Here is a 22,320-nt window from a genome sequence, read left to right on the forward strand (position 1 = left end):
CCCTGCTGGCCCCTGGCCCGCCACCCCCACCAGCCCTCCTCAGGAATTTGCTTCCAGCTGCTCTGGAGGTCTGGGAGGCAGCCACGTGCAACCCCCCCCCCCATCGCGGCAGAGCTGGCCGCGGGGGCCCAGGCCACAGGAGAAGGGGACGCGGGAGGCCCCACCTTCAGGGCGGAAAGATGGCTCCAGGCGGGCCCCCACCACTGGGGCTTCTCCACCGCACACTGAAGAGCCTGCTGTGTGACAGCGGAGGTGGGGCACCAGGGAGCGAGGCGCCAAGGCCAAGGGGGAGGGTCTTCATCCGGGGCCAGGGCTCCATGGAGCTCATTCTGCCTGGGGAGCTGTTGGACGAATCCCCACCTCACTCATCCCCACCCAGCAGATGCGGAAACCACACAGAGAGGTTGTGGGGTGTCTCTGAGACCACACAGCAGGGAGAGTCTGCAGGCAGGGGCCCAGCCGGGGCTGCTGCAGGCGACACTGCCCCGTGTGCCACCACAGGGGAGTCAGGGCAGCCATGGTGACACCAACAGCTGAGCCTGAGCCCCAGCTAGGAAAGGGGCCGTGTCTGGGGCCGCTGATGGGGACGTGGCCGGGTGAGGGCCCCTCGCTGGGGGAGGGCGTGGGCTGGGGAAACTGAGGCAGCCAGCTCCTCCCTCACGCACTCCCCCACAGGTGCTTCCTGGAGACCGGGGGCTGCACATTCTCCTTAGCACTTTAGGAGCAGAATGGGGGCTGAGCGCCAGGGGCCACCTCTGTCTCCTCCTCCAGGTCTTCCTGCCCTCCCCCCCCCGTCCCCTCTCTCCCTCCCCCTCCTCCCTCCCACCCCCTCCTCCCCTCCCATCCTGTCCTCTCCTCTCTCCTCCCTCCTCCCCCCATTCCTTCTCCCCTCCTCCCTCCCCCCTCCCTCCCCTCCCTGTCCCCCGCCCTCCCTCCCTTCATCCCCTTCCTCTCTCCCATCCTCTCCTCTCCTCCCCCACTCCTTCCCCCTCCTCCCTCCCTCCTCCCCCACTCCTTCTCCCCTCCTCCCTCCCCCCTCCCTCCCCTCCCTGTCCCCCGCCCTCCCTCCCTTCATCCCCTTCCTCTCTCCCATCCTCTCCTCTCCTCCCCCACTCCTTCCCCCTCCTCCCTCCCTCCTCCCCCACTCCTTCTCCCCTCCTCCCTCCCCCCTCCCTCCCCTCCCTGTCCCCCGCCCTCCCTCCCTTCATCCCCTTCCTCTCTCCCATCCTCTCCTCTCCTCCCCCACTCCTTCCCCCTCCTCCCTCCCTCCTCCCCCACTCCTTCTCCCCTCCTCCCTCCCCCCTCCCTCCCCTCCCTGTCCCCCGCCCTCCCTCCCTTCATCCCCTTCCTCTCTCCCATCCTCTCCTCTCCTCCCCCACTCCTTCCCCCTCCTCCCTCCCTCCTCCCCCACTCCTTCTCCCCCCTCCCTCCCCTCCCTCCCCCTCCCTCCCCTCCCTGTCCCCCGCCCTCCCTCCCTTCGTCCCCTTCCTCTCTCCCATCCTCTCCTCTCCTCCCCCACTCCTTCTCCCCCTCCTTCCCCCTCCCCCTCCCTCCCCTCCCTGTCCCCCGCCCTCCCTCCCTTCGTCCCCTTCCTCTCTCCCATCCTCTCCTCTCCTCCCCCACTCCTTCTCCCCCCTCCTTCCCCCTCCCCCTCCCTCCCCTCCCTGTCCCCCGCCCTCCCTCCCTTCGTCCCCTTCCTCTCTCCCATCCTCTCCTCTCCTCCCCCACTCCTTCTCCCTCCTCCCTCCCTCCTCCCCCCACTCCTTCTCCCCCCCTTCCTCCCCCTCCCTCCCCTCCCTGTCCCCCTCCCTCCCTTCGTCCCCTTCCTCTCTCCCATCCTCTCCTCTCCTCCCCCACTCCTTCTCCCCCCTCCTTCCCCCTCCCTCCCCCTCCCTCCCCTCCCTGTCCCCCGCCCTCCCTCCCTTCGTCCCCTTCCTCTCTCCCATCCTCTCCTCTCCTCCCCCACTCCTTCTCCCTCCTCCCCCCCTCCTCCCCCACTCCTTCTCCCCCCTCCTTCCCCCCTCCCTCCCCCGCCCTCCCTCCCTTCGTCCCCTTCCTCTCTCCCATCCTCTCCTCTCCTCCCCCACTCCTTCTCCTCCCTCCCTCCCCCTCCCTCTCCCTCCCTCCCCTCCCTGTCCCCCTCCCTCCCTTCATCCCCTTCCTCTCTCCCCTTCATCAGTGCACATGCACATGCCCCTTCGCCACCTCTTGGCCATCCCCTTGAACTACGCCCCAGGTCCCCTCCATGCGCCAGGCGCCACGCTGGTGCTGGGACACAGGAGGATGTGGGCTCTGGGTTGACCTTGGACCTGGAACGCCATGAGGAAGAAGGTCAAGCAAACAAGCGGGAACACGCGGGGCTAGGTCGGTGGCAGGGGCAGAGGTGCCGGGCTGGAGGCCGACTCCATGGGCCTGTCGTGGTGCGGTGACCAGGACAGCAGGACGCGGTGCAGGAACCTGAGGGAGAGCTGGGGAAAGGCCCATCCAGGGAAGCCCTCCCAGCCGGCCGCCTGCCGGACTCTGCGGCTGTTCCTTGCTGTGCTTCTTCATGTGCCCAGCAGGGGGCATGGGAGGGGCACTTGTCTGGAGCCGCAGGGGTCTGAGTGTGGGGCTAAGCCTTGCCACATGCTGGCTGAGTGGCAGGAGCATGTGGCTGAGCCATCCACGCCTCTGTTGGGTCACCTGTAGGAGAGGTACAGCCGTGCTGTGTGGAAGGTCGGCCGTGGGCGGGGCTGAGACGAGGGTTCCGGGCCATCTGGAGCCCGGAAGGGCTCTATGCACGGCCGACAGTGGCTGGACCAGTGGCCGGGCACTGGGCATTAGCCCAGCTCATGCGGGGATGGACGTATGGCAAGCCAATAGCGTCGGCCTGGTGCCACGACTCTCCCAATCAGATGCACGACAAGCTCATAGCCTCCTTCGGGCTGCCCCCACCCCGGGCCCTGAGTGCGAGGCACTGATGGGACCTGTTTCTCCAGATGAAGGGGCTGGGACCCAGGGCGGCAGCCACTCACCCAGAGAGCTCACGGGGAGCGGCAGGACTGGCTGGCACCGAGATGCTGTCCTAACAGACCACCCTGCCGGGTCCCCAGGGTTCCCAGAGCACCTGCCAGGGAGGCGGGGACTGAGCCATCTGACGTCTCCCCAGCTGGCAGACGTGGTCAGCGGTGTGAGCACGTGTCCAGGCGTCTGTCCCAAATGCTCACGGCAGTCACAGCTCTCCTACACGGCAGCTGTGCTCCGGGTTCTCCCGCGCAGCATGGGGAGTCCTGGGCGGGTCTGGTCCTGGCTCTGTGCCTTGTGGGGCGAGGAGACTTTGGCCTGGCATCTCTGGGGTTTCTCTCCTGTATGTGTAGCTCCAAGGAGTAAGCCATGTGGCTGACAATGGCTTACACAGTAAGTGATGATGAATGTGGTGGTGGTTCCAGGTTTGGTTCAGGAGCAACACAAAGTCCCAAGAACACACAACCTATTATTCTTTGTGCTTTGCTGTTCCCAGTAGGTTGGTTTTTCATTCTCAGGCTGGTGCCTCACACATCCAAAATGGCTGCTCCAGCTCCAGCCATCACATTTGGACATAAGGAGAAGAAGAGGAAGAGAAGAGATGATCTTTCGTCTCTTGCGGAAAGAAATCTTTTCTAGGAGCCCCCCGCCCCCAGAAATTTCCCATTTTGGCTCATGGATCATAATCAGGTCAGAAGCCCACCCCTCAGTAATGGATAGAGAAGTCACCAGAGCCAGCCCCTGTGGAGCCCTTTGTACAGACACAAGCCGGCTGCCACCTCCAAGCATCCACACACACGTCCCCTCCTGCGGGAAGAGGGAAGCCAAGGAGCACCCGGGGTTTTACCCACAGGGTCGAGTGTTCCTTCTGTAGCCTGCAGAGGGGGACTTGCTGGGGTGTGACAGGAGCTGCGAGCGGGTCAGCACAGCTGAGCACAGGGCAAGGGGGGGAGGGGGGAGAGAGAGTGAGAAGGGGGGAGAGTGGGGGGGAAGGGAGAGAGAGAGAGAGGGAGAGACAGTGGGGGGGGAGAGAGGGAGAGAGAGAGAAAGGGAGAGGAGGGAGGGGGGAAGAGAGTGAGAAGGGGGGAGAGTGGGGGGAAGAGGGAGAGAGAGAGAGAGGGAGAGAGAGAGAAAGGGAGAGAGGGGGGGAGAGAGGGAGAGAAAGGGAGAGACAGAGATGGAGAGAGAGTGAGGGGGGAGAGGGGAGGAGAGAGAGTGGGGGGGAGAGAGAGAGAGAGGGAGAGACAGTGGGGGGAGAGAGAGTGAGAAGGGGGGGAGAGTGGGGGGAAGGGAGAGAGAGAGGAGAGACAGTGGGGGGGAGAGAGAGGGGAGAGAGAGAAAGGGAGAGGGGGGAGGGGGGAGAGAGAGTGAGAAGGGGGGAGAGTGGGGAGAAGAGGGAGAGAGAGAAAGGGAGAGAAAGAGAGGGAGAGACAGTGGGTGGGAGAGAGGGGGAGAGAGAGAGAGAGGGAGAGAGAGAGAAAGGGAGAGAGAGGGAGAGAGAGGGGGAGAGAGGGAGAGAAAGGGAGAGACAGAGAGGGAGAGGGAGTGAGAGGGGGGAGAGAGAGAGTGGGGGGAGAGGGGGGGAGAGAGAGTGGGGGGAGAGAGAGACGGGGTGGGGGTCCGGGAGCAGGCTGGCCCCAGAGGCCACTCCAGGACTGGGCATGCCGTGCCAAGTGCGACAGCCAAGAGGCGACCCGTGGAGACCAGGTCCCAAGATAGCCCCAGCGGATGCTGGGGGAAGGGAGAAGCAGCTGGCGACCAGGCAGGAGGCCCCTGCAGTGGTCCAGGTGGGGGTGGCGGGGGGGGGGGAGCCCATCAGGCCCCCAGTGGAGACGGCCCAGCAGGAAAAATGTGTCCAGGCTCCTACACCAGGGCCCCTCTGGCTGAGGGGCAGGGGCAGGGCCCCTTTCATTGGCGGGGAAGGTCGTGATGCTAGCTTGAGCTTCGGGGGTCCCTGGGCCTAAGCCCCCCTCTGCTCACAGCCTGAGAACTGCAAATGAGGACCAGGAGTGAGGGGTCGCATTTCTACCCCTTGCACCCCTCCTGCTGCTGGGAGGGAATGTAGCTGGGGAGCGTCCCCTTTAAGAGCTGTCAGAGCTGGGGGAGGCTGGCCCAGCTCAGGCTGGAGGTGGGGACAGAGGGAAGAAAGAAAAAAAAAGGAGAGAGAGAGAGAGAGGCAGGAAAAGTTTTTCGGAGGAAAATGCGAGGTTTGTCCTCCACCCTGACGTCAGATCTCGCTTTCATAAAAGCCGCCGCGGGCCGCGGAAGAGGCTCAGCTGCTGTTTGCCTGATGGGCCCGGCCAGTCTGGGCCCAGCTCCCCCGAGAGGCGGCCACATCCTCCGGGCTGCTCGCTCCATGCCTGTGCTGCCCACTTCCAGGCATGAGGTGGCTCCTGCCCTGGGCACTGGCGGCAGTGACGGCAGTCGCGGCGGCTGGCGGCGGCCTGGCCACGGTGAGTCCTGTCCTGGGGGGAGCTCAGAGAGGGGACCCAGCTGCTTTCCCTCCAGGTCCTGCGGCAGCCGGGGGCCGGCGGGCAGGGTGGGCAGCGCGGGCTGGTGGGGGCGGACAGGGAGGTGCTGATCCAGGGGACCAGGGCGAGCCCGTGGGGGAGAGGCAGGGCCGCCGGCTCCCAGGGACCTGGCAGGCGAGGAGAGGAAGGGGCATCCTTTGGCGGGGGCAACCTGGCAGGTCCTGCCTCCTCCCTCTTCCCACTCGCCACGAAACAGAAAGGGGCGCTCAACAGAGCCGGTGACCGTGGACCTGGACCCCAGATCGGCCCTGCCAGTCTGGTCCTGGGAACTTGCACGCGTCCTCCGCCCCCAGCCCCGGAGCAGCCCAAAGCCAGGCAGTTTCACAACACCTCTGGGGTCTCTGCGTCAAACTTCTACATCCCCGAGTCTCCGAGATGGGACGCGAGGGAGAGAGGGAAATGCCAGTGTCTGGCAAAAACTCTGCTCTTGAGCAGTCGGGGGGCACCTGCCACCGCCCTGGGCTGGCACAGCAGCGGCTGGCAGAGTGCGCACACTTGGGGCTGCCGGTGAGGCCGCCGTCCCTCGGGGAGGCATCCTGTGGCCTCGCTGTCTCCCACCTGCACCCCAGGGTGCCCCAAGGGGGAGGGGCAGAGGTGGGCACCTCCCAGAAGCTGGGCAGCTGGACACGTGGCAGCGCACACCCATGCCACTGCAGCCGGTGTGGCAGGAGGAGCAGGAGGAGGCAGGCGCAGGGCGGGCAGCCGGGAGGCAGGCGGGCGGCATCTGAATCCGGGAGCCCACAGCCTGGGCCAGTGCCTGCTGCTGGCAGGAGGACCGTCCGGACTCACTCACTGATGGGATCCAAGTGCCCCTTTCACAGATGAGGCCATCGAGGCTCGGGGCTAAGCTACTCACCTGTGGGCTCACAGACTCTGCATCTGAGTCAGGCAGATGGGAGGCTGGGAGCTGGCGCCGATGGGGAGCAGGGTGACAGGCTGTAGTGACAACCCGGGCGGGGACTGTGTGTCTGGCTCAAGTCTGGGTGCTCCTCACCTTGCAATGGGGCCAGCCTGCAACCCTGCACAGAGAGCACTGGCTCCGTGTCACGAGGGAGACCGAGGGAGCCTTGGGGGTGGGGGGTAGGGGGAGAGAAGGGACTTGCCCAGGGTCTCAGGAAGTGGCCAGGGACCCAAGGGGGAATGCCAAACCCCAAGCTTTCTTCTAGAGTTTTCCCAGAATAGCTAGAGGGAGCCAGGTGAGCCCTCACCTCTATTGGGAGAGCGGCACCTAGGTTTGGGTGCAGGCTCACAGGTTGCTGCAAGAGGCAGGAGTTTTGGGGAAGTCTGAGACTGCGGGATGAGGAAGAGGAGGAGGAGGAGGTGGAGGAGGGAGAGAGATGTTTGTGGGTGACTCCAGGGAGCCCCCAGAGCAGCCGGTGCTGGGGGCAGTGGGGCCACAGCCGAGGGCTCCCTCAAAGCCCACGTGGCCACAGCCAGCAGCAGGGACAGAGGGGGCTCCCAGGAGGAACCAAGGCTGCTTCTCCCCAGCAGCCCCCGCCTGGGGAGCCACCCCTGCTCGTCCACACCTCGGGGGTCCCCAGGACCCAGCCTCGGCACTGGAGTTGTGGGGGAGCCCTCAAACCTGGCAGGGTCCCCCACCACGTGGCACCAAGCCGGGATCCACTCCACAGCCAGCAGGGCTGCGCTTTCTGGAGAAAATTCCATACACAGCACCCGCCCGGTTTATATAGAAAGGGAATCCACTCAGGGTCCCGGGGCGGGCGGGATGCCGATGGAAACAATGACCGCACACGTTCCTATGGAGCAGAGGGCTGCGATTGCCAGGCCGACTTCGGGGAGGGGAGGGAGGCTGCTGGGCGAAGACCTCCCTCCAGATGGGAACACGTTTCTCAGAAGGGGCTGCGAGGCGCGGAGCCAGGGCCAGTGCGGGGAGGGAGAGGGAGCCCAGGAACACAGCCGCACGGGCTCGGGAATCCGCGCTGTGTATCAGCGCCTCACACACAGGCCTGCTTTTTCTCCTCTTTCTTCCTTGTGCGTTTTTCTGATGCCCACCGTGTGCTAAGCACGCCCGAGCCCTGGGCTGAACGTTCCAGGTGTGGCCCTGTGGAAGCACTACCCCAATTCATCCAGCCCACAAGCTCATCAAACCCCTCCTCAAATCCCCTCAGCAGGAGAGCTGAAACCCAGAGAGGCTAAGTCGCTTGCCCAAGGTCACACAGCGAGCTAGCCATCCCATGGAGCGGATCTCTGAACCTGGGCCCTGGTTCCTGTAATCCAGCCTCCCGCCTCCCTGGTCCCGGGACTTGCGCAGAAGGGAGAAGTTCCTGGTCCCTGGCCGACAGAACGTGCAGCCTCGGCTGGGAGGCAGGGTCGCCAGGGTGGAAAGGCTGCGATGCGGGCCCTGCTGCTGCTATATTGGTCTCCGCGTGTCCCTCCCCAGTCCTCCTGGGTGGATGGGGCTCAGCTCCTCCAGTCCACAACCCCGGCACCTAAGGACTGACACCTCGCAGGGTGTCCCGCAGGTGCAGAGAGGTTGTAGGTCCAGGTGTACAGGCGTCCTGGTGAGACATCCTCTGGCCCTTGTCAGTGGGCACGGGGTGTGCACAGCAGTCTGAGCATTGTGCAAGTGCGTGTGTGCTGTGTCTGAGCATGCGGGACTCGCCTCTGCTCCCAGGACCTACGGCAGAATCGTGTGCCTCGGGTATGTGGCTGAACAGCCTCTTTATAAACCAGAGGACGTAAACTGCACGGCTTTCTTACACCTCCCATTCAGAGTCGGGATCCAAGTGTGTGCTTCCAACCCCACCCAAGGCCACACCCTCAGCCCCGCTCCCAGCCCCTTCTGGCTCCGAAGTGCTCTGCTGCCAGCATGGCCCCTCCCGCCCTCAGCTGTGCCCGGGATGCTGGCCCACGCGGCACGGACAGGCGTGCCCCCTGCAGGCAGCCGGCCATCTGGCACGGCGTGGTAGTAGGCACAGCAGGAGGCCTCCGCCCACGCCTCCTTGGGAGACAGCGCCAGCCCTCGTGCTGGCCACACCTCTGGAACCTCAGCCCACCCAGCCCACGAGGTTGTGGAGACGGCCCCGCCCTGGCCAGCAGAGCAGCCACACTGCTGGGAGCGTTGGTCAAACAGAAACCCTGGGATGGCTCCAGGAACCTCTGCCATCTCCCCGGGCACAGGCTGGGGTCAGTCCACAGGCTGTGGCTCCAACACAGGAGCAGAGAGGAGAAGTGGCCTCGGCTGGGGGTCCCGGGAGGGGCCGGGAAGGGTAGCAAGCACAGCCCAGGCAGCCAAGCGAGGAGACAAGGAAGCTGCAGACCTCCCATCACAGCCACTAGCTGTGGTGTGCATCTACGGCTCGCACGGCCTTTGACTGGACAAGGCTGGCAAGCAGGACACAGGGCCCCTGGAGCGCTGCTAATCCAAGGGCAGCGATGATGCCCAGGGCACTTAGACAAGCTGTGCTCTCCCAGATGGGAAACGCAGGCTGGCTGAGCTCACACCGTGCCCTGAGAGCAACCTCCTGGGCTTGCTGGGAGCACCGAAGAATGGACATGGCACAGCCAGCTCCTGGCACCCCCAAGGGGACCAATCCCCAGCGCTCCAACCACAGGGGCAGGGACAGGGAATCCCAATCTGGGTGGACGCACCGGCCACAGACAAAGTCCCAGAAGGGAGCGGGGGTTTATAAAGATCCCAGGTTAAGAGCCAGGTGGGGAGGAGGGGCAGGTTTATCAATGGGCTGTCCTGGACATCTGTCTGGGGCACCTGTCCTGGCGACAAGTACTGGGGGCATCTTCTAAAGATCCTCCGATGTCCACATCCTTGTCTCATCTAGAGGAGAGCCAATGAACACTCCGGGTTACTGTGGGGAAGAAAGGGGAGATGACAGTGATGATGATGGTGGTGGTGTTGATGATGGTGATGATGGAGTTGATGATGATGGAGTTGATGATGGTGGTGATGATGATGGTGTTGATGATGGTGATGATGATGATGGAGTTGATGATGGTGGTGATGATGGTATTGATGATGATAGTGGTAGTGTTGATGGTGATGGAGTTGATGGTGATGATGGTGTTGATGATGATGGAGTTGATGATGGTGATGATGATGGTGGTGATGATGGTAGTGTTGATGGTGTTGATGGTGACAATGATGATGGAGTTGATGATGGTGGTGATGATGGTGATGATGATGATGGTGATGGAGTTGATGATGATGGTGATGGTGATGATGGTGGTTATGATGGTGTTGATAATGGTGATGATGATGGTGGTGGTGGTGGTGTTGATGGTAGTAACGATACTGATGATGGTGATGATGGTGGTGATGTTGAGATGGTGATGATAGTGGTGATGATGGTGGTGACAATACTGAGGTGAGGATGACAATGGTGATGATAGTGATGATGGTGGTGTTGATGGTGGTGATGATATTGATGGTGATGATGATGCTGATAGTGATGATGGTGGTGATGATGGTGGTGATGATATTGATGGTGATGATGATGATGGTGGTGATGATATTGATGGTGATGATGGTGATGATGGTGGTGATGATATTGATGGTGATGATGATGCTGGTGGTGGTGATGATGGTGATGATGGTGGTGATGATGGTGGTGATGATATTGATGGTGAGGATGACGATGGTGATGATGACACCTGCAGGCAATCCTCCTCTCTGGCCAGAGTAACAGGGTCCCTTGATGCTGCCTGTGGTTCCAGTGGTCATCCTTGCTCCGTGGACCCAATAGTCCTGCTGTGCATGAGCCCCTGCAGTTTCCAGAGCTGTGCTGATGGGCAGTCTGCTCTGTCCTTACCCGGCAGTGGTGTCGAAAACCCTTCTTTTTTACTGGCCTATTTATTTATTTATTTATTTGAAAGGCAGAGTTACAGAGAGAGGTGGAGAGACAGAGAGGGCTCTTCCAGCTGCTGGTTCACTCCCCAGATGGTCTCAAAGGCCAGGGCTGGGCCTGGCCAAAGCCAGAAGCCAGGAGCGTCTTCCAGGCCATCTTCCACTGCTTTCTGGGGCGCATGAGCAGGGAGCTGAATTGGAAGTTGAGCAGCCAGGACACGAACCGGAGCCCTTTGATGCCAGCATTGCAGGTGGCAGCTTAACCCGCTCGGCCACAGCGCTGGCCCTGAAGATGCTTTCTTACCTGGCTGAGAGGAAAGTGTGAGGATTCGGGGGAGCCTGGGGCCTCGCTCAGCTAGCGTCTGCTAAGCCTTGATGGGGCCGGGGCAGTGAGAGGAGAGCCCCGGCCCCTCCAGGAACTGGAGAGAAGGACTTGGGCTCTGAGGCTGCCCAGGATGGGGACGCGGGCAGGGCGGGGAGGACCTAAGGGTAGAGAAGTGCTCAGAGACCAGGGATCTGGGACGCTGGCCCTGAGGTGGGACAGAGGGGCCCAGCGCTGTGCTGTGTGACTTTACCCAAGCCACCTGCTCTCTCTGGGCTCATTTGCTCACCTGCAACCTAAGGGACTCGTAAGTGGGCTCCCGGCTGCTGTTGTCCCAGGGTCCTAGAGCCCAGCGGGCATTTGCTGGGGGCAGGTGTGTGGCAAAGCCACAGGGCGCATGTGTGGCACCTGTTGCTACGGCAGCTCAGGCTGCCTCCTCTCTGGAGAGGATGTGGTCGGCCCTGGGGTGGCCCTCCACACACGCCCCCTGCCTCTCAGCCCACTTGTCCCTGCCCAAGCACACACGGTGTGCCCCCAGCAGCTTCATGCCCCCCCCACCATTCTGCAGGCTTCCCAGCCACGCCTCCACCCCTGCTCCCCCCCAGCCTCATCCTCGGGAGAGGAGCACCTTCTTACCGTTCTCCCAAACCCTGCCTCTGTGCGCATGCCTGCTCTGTTCCCACCCTCCCCGGCCTCATGAAGCCAATGCTGTCTTAGGTGCTGGGTCTCCTTGACCACTTCTTTTTTTTTTTAATTTTTTAAAATTTTTTAATTTTTTGACAGGCAGAGTGGACAGTGAGAGAGAGAGACAGAGAGAAAGGTCTTCCTTTTGCCGTTGGTTCACCCTCCAATGGCCGCCGTGGCTGGCGCGATGCGGCTAGCGCACCGCGCTGATCCGATGGCAGGAGCCAGGTGCTTCTCCTGATCTCCCATGGGGTGCAGGGCCCAAGCACTTGGGCCATCCTCCACTGCACTCCCAAGCCACAGCAGAGAGCTGAAGAGGGGCAACCGGGACAGAATCCGGCGCCCCGACTGGGACTAGAACCCAGTGTGCCGGTGCCGCAAGGTGGAGGATTAGCCTAGTGAGCCGCAGCGCTGGCCCTTGACCACTTCTCGCCCCCTGAGGGTGCCACAGGCCTTGTTCCCGTGCAGAAGGACCCACGCCCTCAGCCGGCGTGCTCTGCGGGCCCTGCTCCCTGTGGGTTACCCATCCTCACACCCTTCCTCCTGCAAAGCCCCTGTCCTCGCGTGCCTCTGGGCCTTTGCATATACCATGCCCGCCACCAGCCTTGCTCATGTCTCTCCCTTGCTGGGTTTGCTCTCACCGTCTTTGCTGGCACATTATGGGTGCACAGGATGTCCCTGTGGAGTGACAGTCGCCGTGGCCTGGCTGGAATGTGCGAGCAGGGGGTGGAGGGGACAAGGGCTGACCTTTGCTAAGCCGGGGCTTCCTGCTGCAGAATGGGGGGAGGGGCTCTGGACCCCTTTGCTAAGAGAGTCAAATAGCAAGCAGTAGCTTATGGGCTTGGTTCCTGAGTACCTGTTCTATCGTGGCTCTGCTATCATGTGTGGGCCTCAATTTCTTCCCTGAAAATGGGGACAGGGTGGCATGGCTCCCCCTGCCCACGTCCCCAGTGCGGTGGTTAGAAGGAGGTCGCAGCCCACAGCCTGGCGCCACCACTTTGAAATTCCACAAACAAATGAGCAAATGGCCGGGCCCTTCTAACCTGCCTGTATAAACCCAGCCCTCCACAGTAGAGGCTCTGGGGCTGCGAGTTTGTGAAACCAAGGAGTAGGAAAGCTTACAAAGCCACCGGTCCCTCGCGGGGTCAGCCGCGGGGCCCTCGGGGCCCTGGCACCTGCCCTGGGGAGCTGAGTGCAGAGGGCTCTGGTCCCATGGCGGGCGGAGACCTGGTCCTCCCAGCGCAGGTGTCCCCGGGGACGCGGAGCTGAGCATCCCAAGAAGGCAGCCTAAGCTGGAGCGCTCTCCCAGCCCCCCTGAAGGGCGGCCCCTCAGGGAGTGACTGAGCACAGGCGCCCAGCGGTACTCCTCCTCGGAGGCACTGAGAGCCCGTTCCTCGCATTAGTGGCAGCTCTGCCCTCTGCAGGATCAGCAGTGCAGCGGGGACGCAGGTGGGCCCCGGGCTAGTGCGGGGGAGGCACAGCCCCGGGCCCCGGCGGCCCGCATCTCCCACTCCCCGGGACCCTCTCTTCAGGGGAAAGGGAAGCAAATCCCTTCCAAGCTGAGCCCTGCCTCCGTGAAACACCAGGGCCCAGCTGGGGCTGGTGGGGCCGTTCCTGCCTCCACTCTACCCCCTGGTGGAACATTTGAGTACTGACCGACCAAAGTCTGCTCGTGCTCCAGAGAGCTAGGCGGGCACAGAGGGTGCTGGGCTCCGAGAACGTGGGGAAGGGGCAACCTGCGCCCAAAAAGCAAAAAAAACCTGAAAGGCTCCTCCCCTCTCTCCTGGAGCCTCTTGGCTCCGTGGGCTCCGCCGCAGTGCACATCTGTCTCCACCTGACTGCGGGCATGTAGCAGACAGATGTGTGTGTGTGACAAGCGGGTGATCACGGCGAGCTGCTCCTTTGTCTGGTTTCTGCCCCCATTTTCCAATCATTTTAATGAAGCATCAAGGGCAAAATCCATCGTTGTCGATGAACGGCACAAGATGTGCTGGCTGAGCCAGGGCCCCTGGGGACCCAGCACCAGGTGCGTGAACTCACAGGGGGAGTGAGTTGGGGGGTCCGTGGGTAATGCATACATGCAAAAGCCAAGTGGGCTGGCGTTTGGCACCGTGGCCAAGCGGCCGGTTGCGATGCCCACACCCCATTCCGGAGCACCTGGGTTTGAGTCCTGGCTCCACTCCCTGTTCCAGCTTCCCGCTAATGCACACCCTGGGAGGCAGCAGGTGGTGGTTCAAGTGGCTGGGTCCCTGCCCTCTGCCCTGGGTGGAGTTCCCAGCTCTAGGACATTTGGGCAATGAGCCCAACAGATAAAAGGTCTCTGTCTTTTTCTCTGTGTGTATCTTAAAGAAACAAACAGAAAATATTTTACATGGAAGACTCCCCCTCCCCCTGCCCAGTGCTTTAAGGCCATGGTTCCCATGCCCAGAAGAATCCCCAGGGGTCACAGGTCAAGCTGTAGGTCCTGGCCCCTAGTCTAGAGTACCCTCCATCGAGAAAAGTTACAGCCAAACATTGGGAGCGAGCGCAGAAGCCAGCAATCTGCATTGCAAACAGTTCTGCAGAACAGAGGATCTCAAAGTTTGCTGCTTCTGAACAATCTAGAAAAAGCCCAGGATCCAGACTCCTGTCCAGGCAGCGTAGGTCAAGATTCTGGGGGACAGTGCCGGCCGTCAATGTGCACGGAGGTTCCGCGGGGTTCCGGGCAGCAGAGGTCAGGATTCTTGGGGGACAGGGCCAGCCGTCAGTGTGCACGGAGGTTCCGCGGGGTTCTGGACAGTGTAGGTCAGGATTCTTGGGGGACAGGGCCAGCCGTCAGTGTGCACGGAGGTTCCGCGGGGTTCTGGGCAGTGTAGGTCAGGATTCTTGGGGGAGAGGGCCAGGGCCAGCCGTCAGTGTGCACAGAGGTTCCGCGGGGTTCTGGACAGTGTAGGTCAGGATTCTTGGGGGGCAGTGCAGGCTGTCAGTGTGCACAGAGGTTCCTCGGGGTTCCGGGCAGCGTAGGTCAGGATTCTTGGGGGGCAGTGCCGGCCGTCAGTGTGCACAGAGGTTCCTCGGGGTTCCGGGCAGCGTAGGTCAGGATTCTTGGGGGGCAGTGCCGGCCGTCAGTGTGCACAGAGGTTCCTCGGGGTTCCGGGCAGCGTAGGTCAGGATTCTTGGGGGGCAGTGCCGGCCGTCAGTGTGCACAGAGGTTCCGCAGGGTTCTAGGCAGCGTAGGTCAGGATTCTTGGGGGGCAGCGCCGGCCGTCAGTGTGCACAGAGGTTCCGTGGGGTTCTAGGCAGCATAGGTCAGGATTCTTGGGGGGCAGTGCTGGCCGTCAGTGTACACAGAGGTTCCTCGGGGTTCCGGGCAGCGTAGGTCAGGATTCTTGGGGGGCAGTGCCGGCCGTCAGTGTGCACGGAGGTTCCGCGGGGTTCTGGGCAGCGTAGGTCAAGATTCTGGGGGACAGGGCCAGCCGTCAGTGTGCACAGAGGTTCCACGGGGTTCCGGGCAGCATAGGTCAGGATTCTTGGGGGACAGGGCCAGCCGTCAGTGTGCACAGAGGTTCCGCGGGGTTCCGGGCAGCATAGGTCAGGATTCTTGGAGGGCAGTGCAGGCTGTCAGTGTGCATGGAGGTTCCGTGGGGTTCCGGGCAGCGTAGGTCAGGATTCTTGGGGGGCAGGGCCAGCCGTCAGTGTGCACAGAGGTTCCGCGGGGTTCTAGGCAGTGTAGGTCAGGATTCTTGGGGGGCAGGGCCAGCCGTCAGTGTGCACAGAGGTTCCACGGGGTTCCACCGTGCAACAGTTTGGGAAGTGCTGCAGCCACTGTGGCTGGGAGCAGCTGGCTTGGCTGGTAGGAGGGGCCTGGCGAGGCTGAGCGCGTGCTGGGCCCCTGCCCTGGAAACACCAGGAGCTGCCACCTCCTTCCCGGTGTCCACACCCACTGTGGGCTCTGCCGAGTGTAGTTCCAGGAACACATCGTAAAGGCGACTTTTATACGAGCAGCTGCCACTTGCAAGTGCCAAGGGGAGTTTCTCTCTCTCTCTCTCTCTCTCTCTCTGGCGTTCCCTAGATAACATTCTGCTGGCTTCATTTTTTCTTTTTTCCTTCTGGTTTCTGCTGCTGGAGAGAATGACCCGGGCCTCACATAGCCTAGGCTTGCATAGGTCAGTTTCTCCATCTGCAGAATGGGCGCACTCATTCCTGCTTAAGTAGCTCATGACGGGCAAGGGAATGGCAGGGATTTCTGGGGAAGGGGTGGGGTAGGGTAGGAGGCAGACTCCTGTCTGAAGGTGTGGACAGCAGGGACAGTTGCCAATCCCCATGGAAATGACAGCCTGGTAAGAACCTTGGGTTAGGGGGGTACAGAAGTTAGGCCACCTCTTGCAATGCCCACATCCCATAATGTAGCACCTAATCAGGTCCTGGCTGCTCCGCTTCCAATCCAGCTCCCTGCAAATGTGCCTGGGAAGGCCGCAGAAAATGGCCCAAGTCCCTGGGCCCCTGCACCCAGGTGGGAGACCCAGATGGAGTTCTGGGCTCCTGCTCAGGCTGTTACGCCCATTCGGGTAATGAATGAGTAGATGAAGATTGCTCTCTCTCTCTCTCTCTCTCTCTCTCTGTGTGTGTGTGTGTGTCTTCCCCTCTCTCTCTGTCATTCTGCCTTTCAAGTAAATAAACAAATGCATAAAAAAGTAAACAGAAAACCTCAAAGGTGCCCAACAGCATGGGCAAGAATCCTGGGGTTGCTAGGGACAGCCGTTCATTCTCGCGTGCCCGTGACAAGCTGCCTGAGGCAGGCTACTTTGTACAGAAAACAGGTGGATTTTGCCTTGTGCTTCTGGAGCTGTGAGGTCTGGGACTTTGCTTGCCTGGTAGCAGAGTCCCAGGTAGCCCAGGGCATGATGTGGCGAGAGATGGGGAGCAGGTGTGTCTGTGTCTGCCTCCCTCCTCCCATAAAACACTGGGATTCGCTTATGGGGGCTCCACCGTAAGGATTTTATCTCAACCTCATCACTTCTCAAAGCCTCCTCCAGCCCCACAGTCAGGGGAAGCACTCCCCACCCCCTGAATACCTGGTGGTGGGATGAAGGCCCCAGGGACACTCAGACCATAGCCACGGAGTCCCCCAGCCCTGGACAGAGGCAGCATCAGCAGCCCTGGCGGGGACGTGACCACAGAGCCGCCCCCTGCTGCCTTCCTTGAAGGCCACGTGTGGTTGACATCGGTGCCAGGTGGATCGGAGGCAAGGAGAGGTGGTGTGGCCCTGGTGCTGGCTTGGTCTGACCCTTGGCTCAGGGCCCAACACGTAATTAGCAGTGGACATTGATGTGGGGGTCATGGCGCCTCGCCGCTATGCCTGTCTGGAAGACGGTGGCCCCTGCAGTCACTATGTCGCCACCTAGGGCGTGGAAGTGGACGCTGAGCCGTCGACCCTGGCCGTGCGGATCGCGAGGGGTCTGCGCTCGCTGGTGGCTGTGGTCATGTGCTCTGGGTGTCCATGCTGGACCAGGCGCCCTGACCATGGAGAGGCTCACTTAGCAAAGCCAGGTTTGCCCGGCTGTGCTGGTCTAGTCTGGGCGGGGTCTGGAAGGCTTCTGACCACTAGGTGGTGCCAACAGCAAGGGCTCAGCTCCTTGATGGGCAGGCGCTCATCTGCGCCCTGCCCCAGAAATCCCGTAAGCAGGGTTTCTCTGTAGCTTCCTTTCACTCGGCTTCGGCACTCGCAAAGGAAGCTTCCTTCTGGGGATCTTTAATGTGGCCAGCAGCCCAGAGGGAGTGGGGTATCCATCCCAACCCAGCCCAGAGTGGGCAGACCCCATGCTGCCCGGGGCACCATGGGGGGCAGGGGCTGCACAGCCCCAGTGGTGCACAGGGCAGTGATGCTCCTAAGGGTGCGCCATGCACGGGATCTCCCAGGGCTTCTGTGTGCACGGTGCCCTGGCACCCTCCCAGCAGCCTCTGGAGCGGATGTTCCTGTGCCCATTCTGCAGATGCGAATGCTGAGGTTTAGGAAGGTTAGGAAGCTTGTCTGAGGCCACTAAGAGAGAACCCGTGTCTGACTGTCTCAGGTCCCATGTTCTTTAAAAAAATTTATTTATTTATTTGAAAGGCAGAATTAAACAGAGAGGCAGAGAAAGAGAGAGAGAGGTCTTCCAGCCTCTGGTTCACTCTCCAAATGGCCACATTGGCTGGATCTGGACCGATTGGAAGCCAGGAGCCAGGAGCTTCTTCCAGGTCTCCCACGTGGATGCAGGGGCCCAAGGACCTGGGCCATCCTCCACTGCTTTCCCAGGCCATAGCAGAGAGCTGGATCAGAAGAGGAGCAGCTGGGACTTGAACCGGCGCCCATATGGGATGCTAACACTTCAGGCCAGGGCTTTAACCCGCCACGCCACAGCACTGGCCCACCATCCAGCCCCCTATGTTGTTTCTTTGACACCCGAACTCAATGCTGATAGGTAATGTTCCAGGACACGACCTCTGGACATCTTGGACATCACATAACATCAAGCCCTGTTTATTCAATCTCCCTCTGCCTCCATCCAATTCCCCAACCAACAGGTAGGGAGCCCTGCTGTGCATCCCGCGTGGTGCCCCAGGCACAAGGCAGGGAAGGCTGCCTGGAGGAGAGGGCGCCTTCCCTTCTCAGCCAACAGCACCGTATACAAGGCCCATGGGTGCTTACACACCTCCAAGGGACTGGAGTCACTGTGCATGTGTGTGCACGTGTGTGTGTATGCGTGTGTGTGTACATGTATGTGTGTGTGGGTGTACATGTGTGTGCGTGCGTGGGTGGCGTGTGTGGGTGTGGTTGATTTTACTGACTTGAGATTTAGAGGCTTTTATTGTGTCTTATGTGTTTTGGGGAAAATGTAAACAAGGTAGGCAAGCTAGTGCCTCCCAGGTGAGCACTGTCCAGGTGAGCCTCGCCCAGGTGAGCGCCGCCCAGGTGAGCGTCGCCCAGCACTGCCAACCCCGGGGGAGCTCTCTGCCCCCTGCTGGAAAGCCTTGCAAAGCCAGGTGGCCCCCAGAGGCCCCCCTCGCTGCAGCCTTGATCCCCTTGATTTTCTTGAGTGTCCGCCTATGCCCTCACAGACAAGCCACCCTGTCCCCAGCACAGACAGTGCCACCCGGCCTGTCCCCATGGAGAGCACAGGCATCAGCCGCCAACCCCAGCACAGGCGTCTGCTACCCGTGTGTGCCGAGTCTGCGGGAGAGCCAGGCAGGAACAGCATCTCAGCCACAGGGAACAGCAGGGTGGCGGCCCTGAGGTCAGCCTGAAATCAAGCCTGGAGCTGGCAAGAGCCCAGCTTGGTGTTGGCCTGCCTGAGTGCCATGACCCCCACATCAATGTCCACTGCTAATTACGTGTCAGGCCCTGAGCCAGGGGTCAGACTAAGCCAGCACCGGGGCCATGCCATGTCTCCTTGCCTCTGATCCACCTGGCCCCCCACTCATCCAGCCAGGAAGGTGTCTGCCAGGGCCCAGAGTCTCTGCATGCTTCCCCAGGGGCGCCCGGCCCCTCACCCAGGACCCGGTGCCCCTCTTCTGTCCGTCTCCCCCACGAGCTGTGGGATGTTGAAGTCTGTCTTCGAAGGCCTGGGCTGGCTCGGCGAACCACAGTGGAGGGAAGGAAGGAGCCCCAAAGAGGCCAGCCTGCCGGGGAGAAGGACGGGGCTCACCCAAGTCCGGCTGATGCGGACGGCGTTGTCTTGGCCGTGCCCGTTGGGCCTGGGGGTCCCAGCTTCCTCCCCGGTAGACAGGTGGGAGGGGCATCGGGCTGAGAGCATGCTGAGGTCTGTGCACCAACAGAAAGCGCTGCCCTCCTCTCTGCACCATGGCCGAGAGGCCTGGACATCAGGCTCCATGTGTGGGGGTGGGAGGCGGCGGGCAGTCTGGTTCCAGCCTCCATTGGGGTCTTCCTAGGGCTCAGGCCTCCTCCAGGGCAGGGTGTAGGGCGCGGTGGGGTTCAGGGGGCAGCCAAGGAGGTGGGAGGGTAGAGGATTCTCTGGGAGACCCTGGACTCAGACACTGGGACCCCGCCCCCCTCCTGCTCTCATCTCTTTGGCCCTCGGTTTTCCTCCCACCATGGTCCATTGCTCTGTGCGTCACATCTGCCAAGTTAGAGACAAACGCTGAGGGATGGGTATGTGGTGGGGTACGGGTATGCTGGGGAGGAGTGTGGGTAGGGGAGTGGCCTGAGGGGTCCAGCGCCCTGAGCTCAAACCAGGGCCTGTGCCTGCAACAGGAGCTGTGATCACTTCCCCACAGCTGTGAGGAGCTACAGAGCTGTGCACCTGCTGCCGCCGCCCGCCAGGCTGCTGCGGCTCACGGCGGGAATGCAACAGCATTAAGAGGAGAGCTGGCAGAGGCTGGGGTTGAACAGATGCCGTGTGACTCAGAGTAGAGGATGGGACTGCATGATGCAGCAAAGAGCCTGGGCTATGGGCAGTTTGGGAGATGCTTGGCTATGGGAATGGCTGAAAGGAAAAGCCAGTGTAATGGGCATGTGACCGCAGAGCTCTCTGGGGTAGAGACCTCAGCCTCCACAGCCCCTTCACCTCTGCCCTTTCCCCACAGGCCCTCTCTCTGCTGCCCACAGCCATGGCCCCCACCGCAGCACCACAGGAGGAGACCACTTCCTCACGCCCCCAGTTCTGCAAGTGGCCGTGCGAGTGCCCGCCCTCTCCACCCCGCTGCCCGCTGGGGGTCAGCCTCATCACGGATGGCTGTGAGTGCTGTAAGATGTGTGCCCAGCAGCTTGGGGACAACTGCACGGAGGCCGCCATCTGTGACCCCCATCGGGGCCTCTACTGCGACTACAGTGGGGACCGCCCGAGGTACGCAATAGGAGTGTGTGCACGTAAGTGAGAACCCCCTGTACTTTCTGATCAGCCCTCAGCACCCCGGCTCTGCCCAAGGCCCCTCTCCCTGCCCCTGGACAGGTCTCTGTTCTACAGGAAGTGCTCTCTACCCTGGCCCATGGGTGGCCATAGGCTGTGCCTTTCCTAGGAAGAGAGGGATTCCTGCCCTCCTCTTGCCTCCGAAATCTCTCTCTCCTTGCTCTCTTCTCAGTCCTGGAGACACACTCGGGCCTGTCCACCAGGAAAGACCTCAGCCTGTTCTTGTCTCTTACCGGCAAGGTCTTTGGTCAATACCCATCACCTCTCCAGGATCCTAAAAGCTCCAGATATTTTAGAAGTATTATAAATTAAAGTGATGTAGTTTAAAAATCAGTAGACTTGAAAGAATGGAAACCAGCCATCTAAAAGCATTCCCTTCCTGCTAGCCTTGTTCCTTTAGTTACTACACTTGTAACTTTTTAATCCTTATAGTAACAAGGTGTGCAATGTATGTCTTCTGCAATATATTAACCACAGTGATATATTAATTTTGGATGATGTATTAACATTCCTATATGACAGCTGATGATTCGCCTCTTCAATACCACCAAACACCTCCCTGTCTTCCAGAAACAGCCGCCATGATATTTGCTTACACAATCGTCTGTATTTGCAATATTATGATGATGTAAATACTGTTCCCTGCAGCATGAGGGAGTGCACTGTTTGAATTTCCTTTCTTGTGATACTTTATGTTTTTCCTGGAGTTCCTAATTGCCTTTGCTTTTCCTTCCCTCTTGGTCTTTATAGCATTCTCATGTTTGGAGGGAGAGCTATTATCTGTTTTTTGATCTTCAAGTGTCACATCCTGGGTATTGCTTGAATTCTCCTTGAAGATCCTCTTTCTGGGACTCTCAGACCTCCTGCTCTGATCTGATCTGGAGTTCCCTTCCTCTGAGTCATCCAAGCAGTGTCTTAGGCAGTAATCAGCATGACAAAGCGTGGTTACAAGGCATCAGGATGCTGCAGGCCAGCTTGTGGGAAGTTCCACAAAGTCTCCTAAACCGAGAACCATCTCACTTCCCTCATGCGAGATCAAAGCTTCCTCCTAAATGTGACCCTATGGTTTGCTCCATTATGTAGCCACCCAGGGTACCCACTCTCGCCCTCAGCTAACCCATGTGCTTCCTGAGGTGGGCTGTCAGCAGTGACTGCATTTGTAATTCCAACCCTGACAATTCTATCTGAGCTTCATTGCTAACTTGTGGTGCTTCCTTGTCTTTGATCATTGGTTCTGGCTTCAACTTTCACGCCAAGTCATGCGGCTTTGGCTTTGCAATAGTCACCCCGCCTTACCCCGTCTTCCCGGTGTGTATCATTTAATGAGCCTCATTACCAGCCCCACAAAATGGTGTGTTCAAAGACAGCTTGTGGCATCATTTGCACAGGATCACTGATTGCATTGATTAAAAAAAAAAAAAAAGTCACCCCTGAGCCCCAGCCCAGACTTGTTCAATCAAATTCCCTGGAAGTGGGGCTGGGAATCTCAACCGCCAACATTTCCAGGGGATTCTCCTACATGCCGAATTTCAAGACTGATTGCTGATGTGCACAGCCAGCTTCCCTCACCTCACGGCCTCGGCAGGGAGAGGTTGGCCCGGCCTTCCTGCCCTAGACCGCATCCAGTTATATGCAACTGTCTCGCCGTTTCCTTCCCCTTTTCCAACGGTTCTTCAAGGCCACCAAGACTGTACTTCCACTCACTGCGATGGCACTCATCTCCAAAGCTGTCTTGAGATCGACTCAGGTGCCAGGCACTGCCCCTTGAGGAACACTGCCTCCCAGACCCAGAGATGGGACGGCCCCGTAAGCTGCCCCTGCTGCCTGCCTTCTCCCCCAGGGACCTGGAAAAGCTGTCCCTGTCCCTGCTGTCAATCACTTCCTTCGGCCACTGCGGCCTCTCGGTGCCCAGCCCCAGGGAGACTGACTGTTTCCGTTCCATTTCCACGGCCGCCCTCATAGATTCACAGACCTTGGAATGAATACATTTCAGTAGATACTACAGGACTTCTCAGAGGCTGTGAACGTTCACGTCCATTGCCAAATCCCGAAAGAGCCATCGTAAGAAGCCTT

At 60.6% G+C, this 22,320-nt stretch overlaps 1 protein-coding gene across 3 annotated transcripts in view; it reads left to right on the forward strand.

Annotated features, from left to right (window-relative positions):
• Positions 1 to 5,181: 5,181 nt before the first annotated feature.
• CCN4 (cellular communication network factor 4) overlaps positions 5,182 to 22,320 on the forward strand; it is a 31,253-nt gene continuing 14,114 nt past the window's right edge. For 2 of the 3 annotated variants that reach the window (XM_070075860.2, XM_089335721.1), the window contains exons 1-2: positions 5,182 to 5,456; positions 19,925 to 20,207. In XM_070075860.2, the coding sequence (XP_069931961.1) occupies positions 5,385 to 5,456; positions 19,925 to 20,207 (355 nt within the window). In that variant the 5' untranslated portion in view covers positions 5,182 to 5,384. The remainder of the gene's footprint in view (positions 5,457 to 19,924; positions 20,208 to 22,320) is intronic. The other variant, XM_089335720.1, reaches the window with a different exon arrangement.

This window comes from Oryctolagus cuniculus, chromosome 6, assembly GCF_051225735.1.
Source record: "Oryctolagus cuniculus isolate XC-2025 breed Fujian yellow rabbit chromosome 6, ASM5122573v1, whole genome shotgun sequence".
Lineage (NCBI taxonomy): Eukaryota > Metazoa > Chordata > Mammalia > Lagomorpha > Leporidae > Oryctolagus > Oryctolagus cuniculus.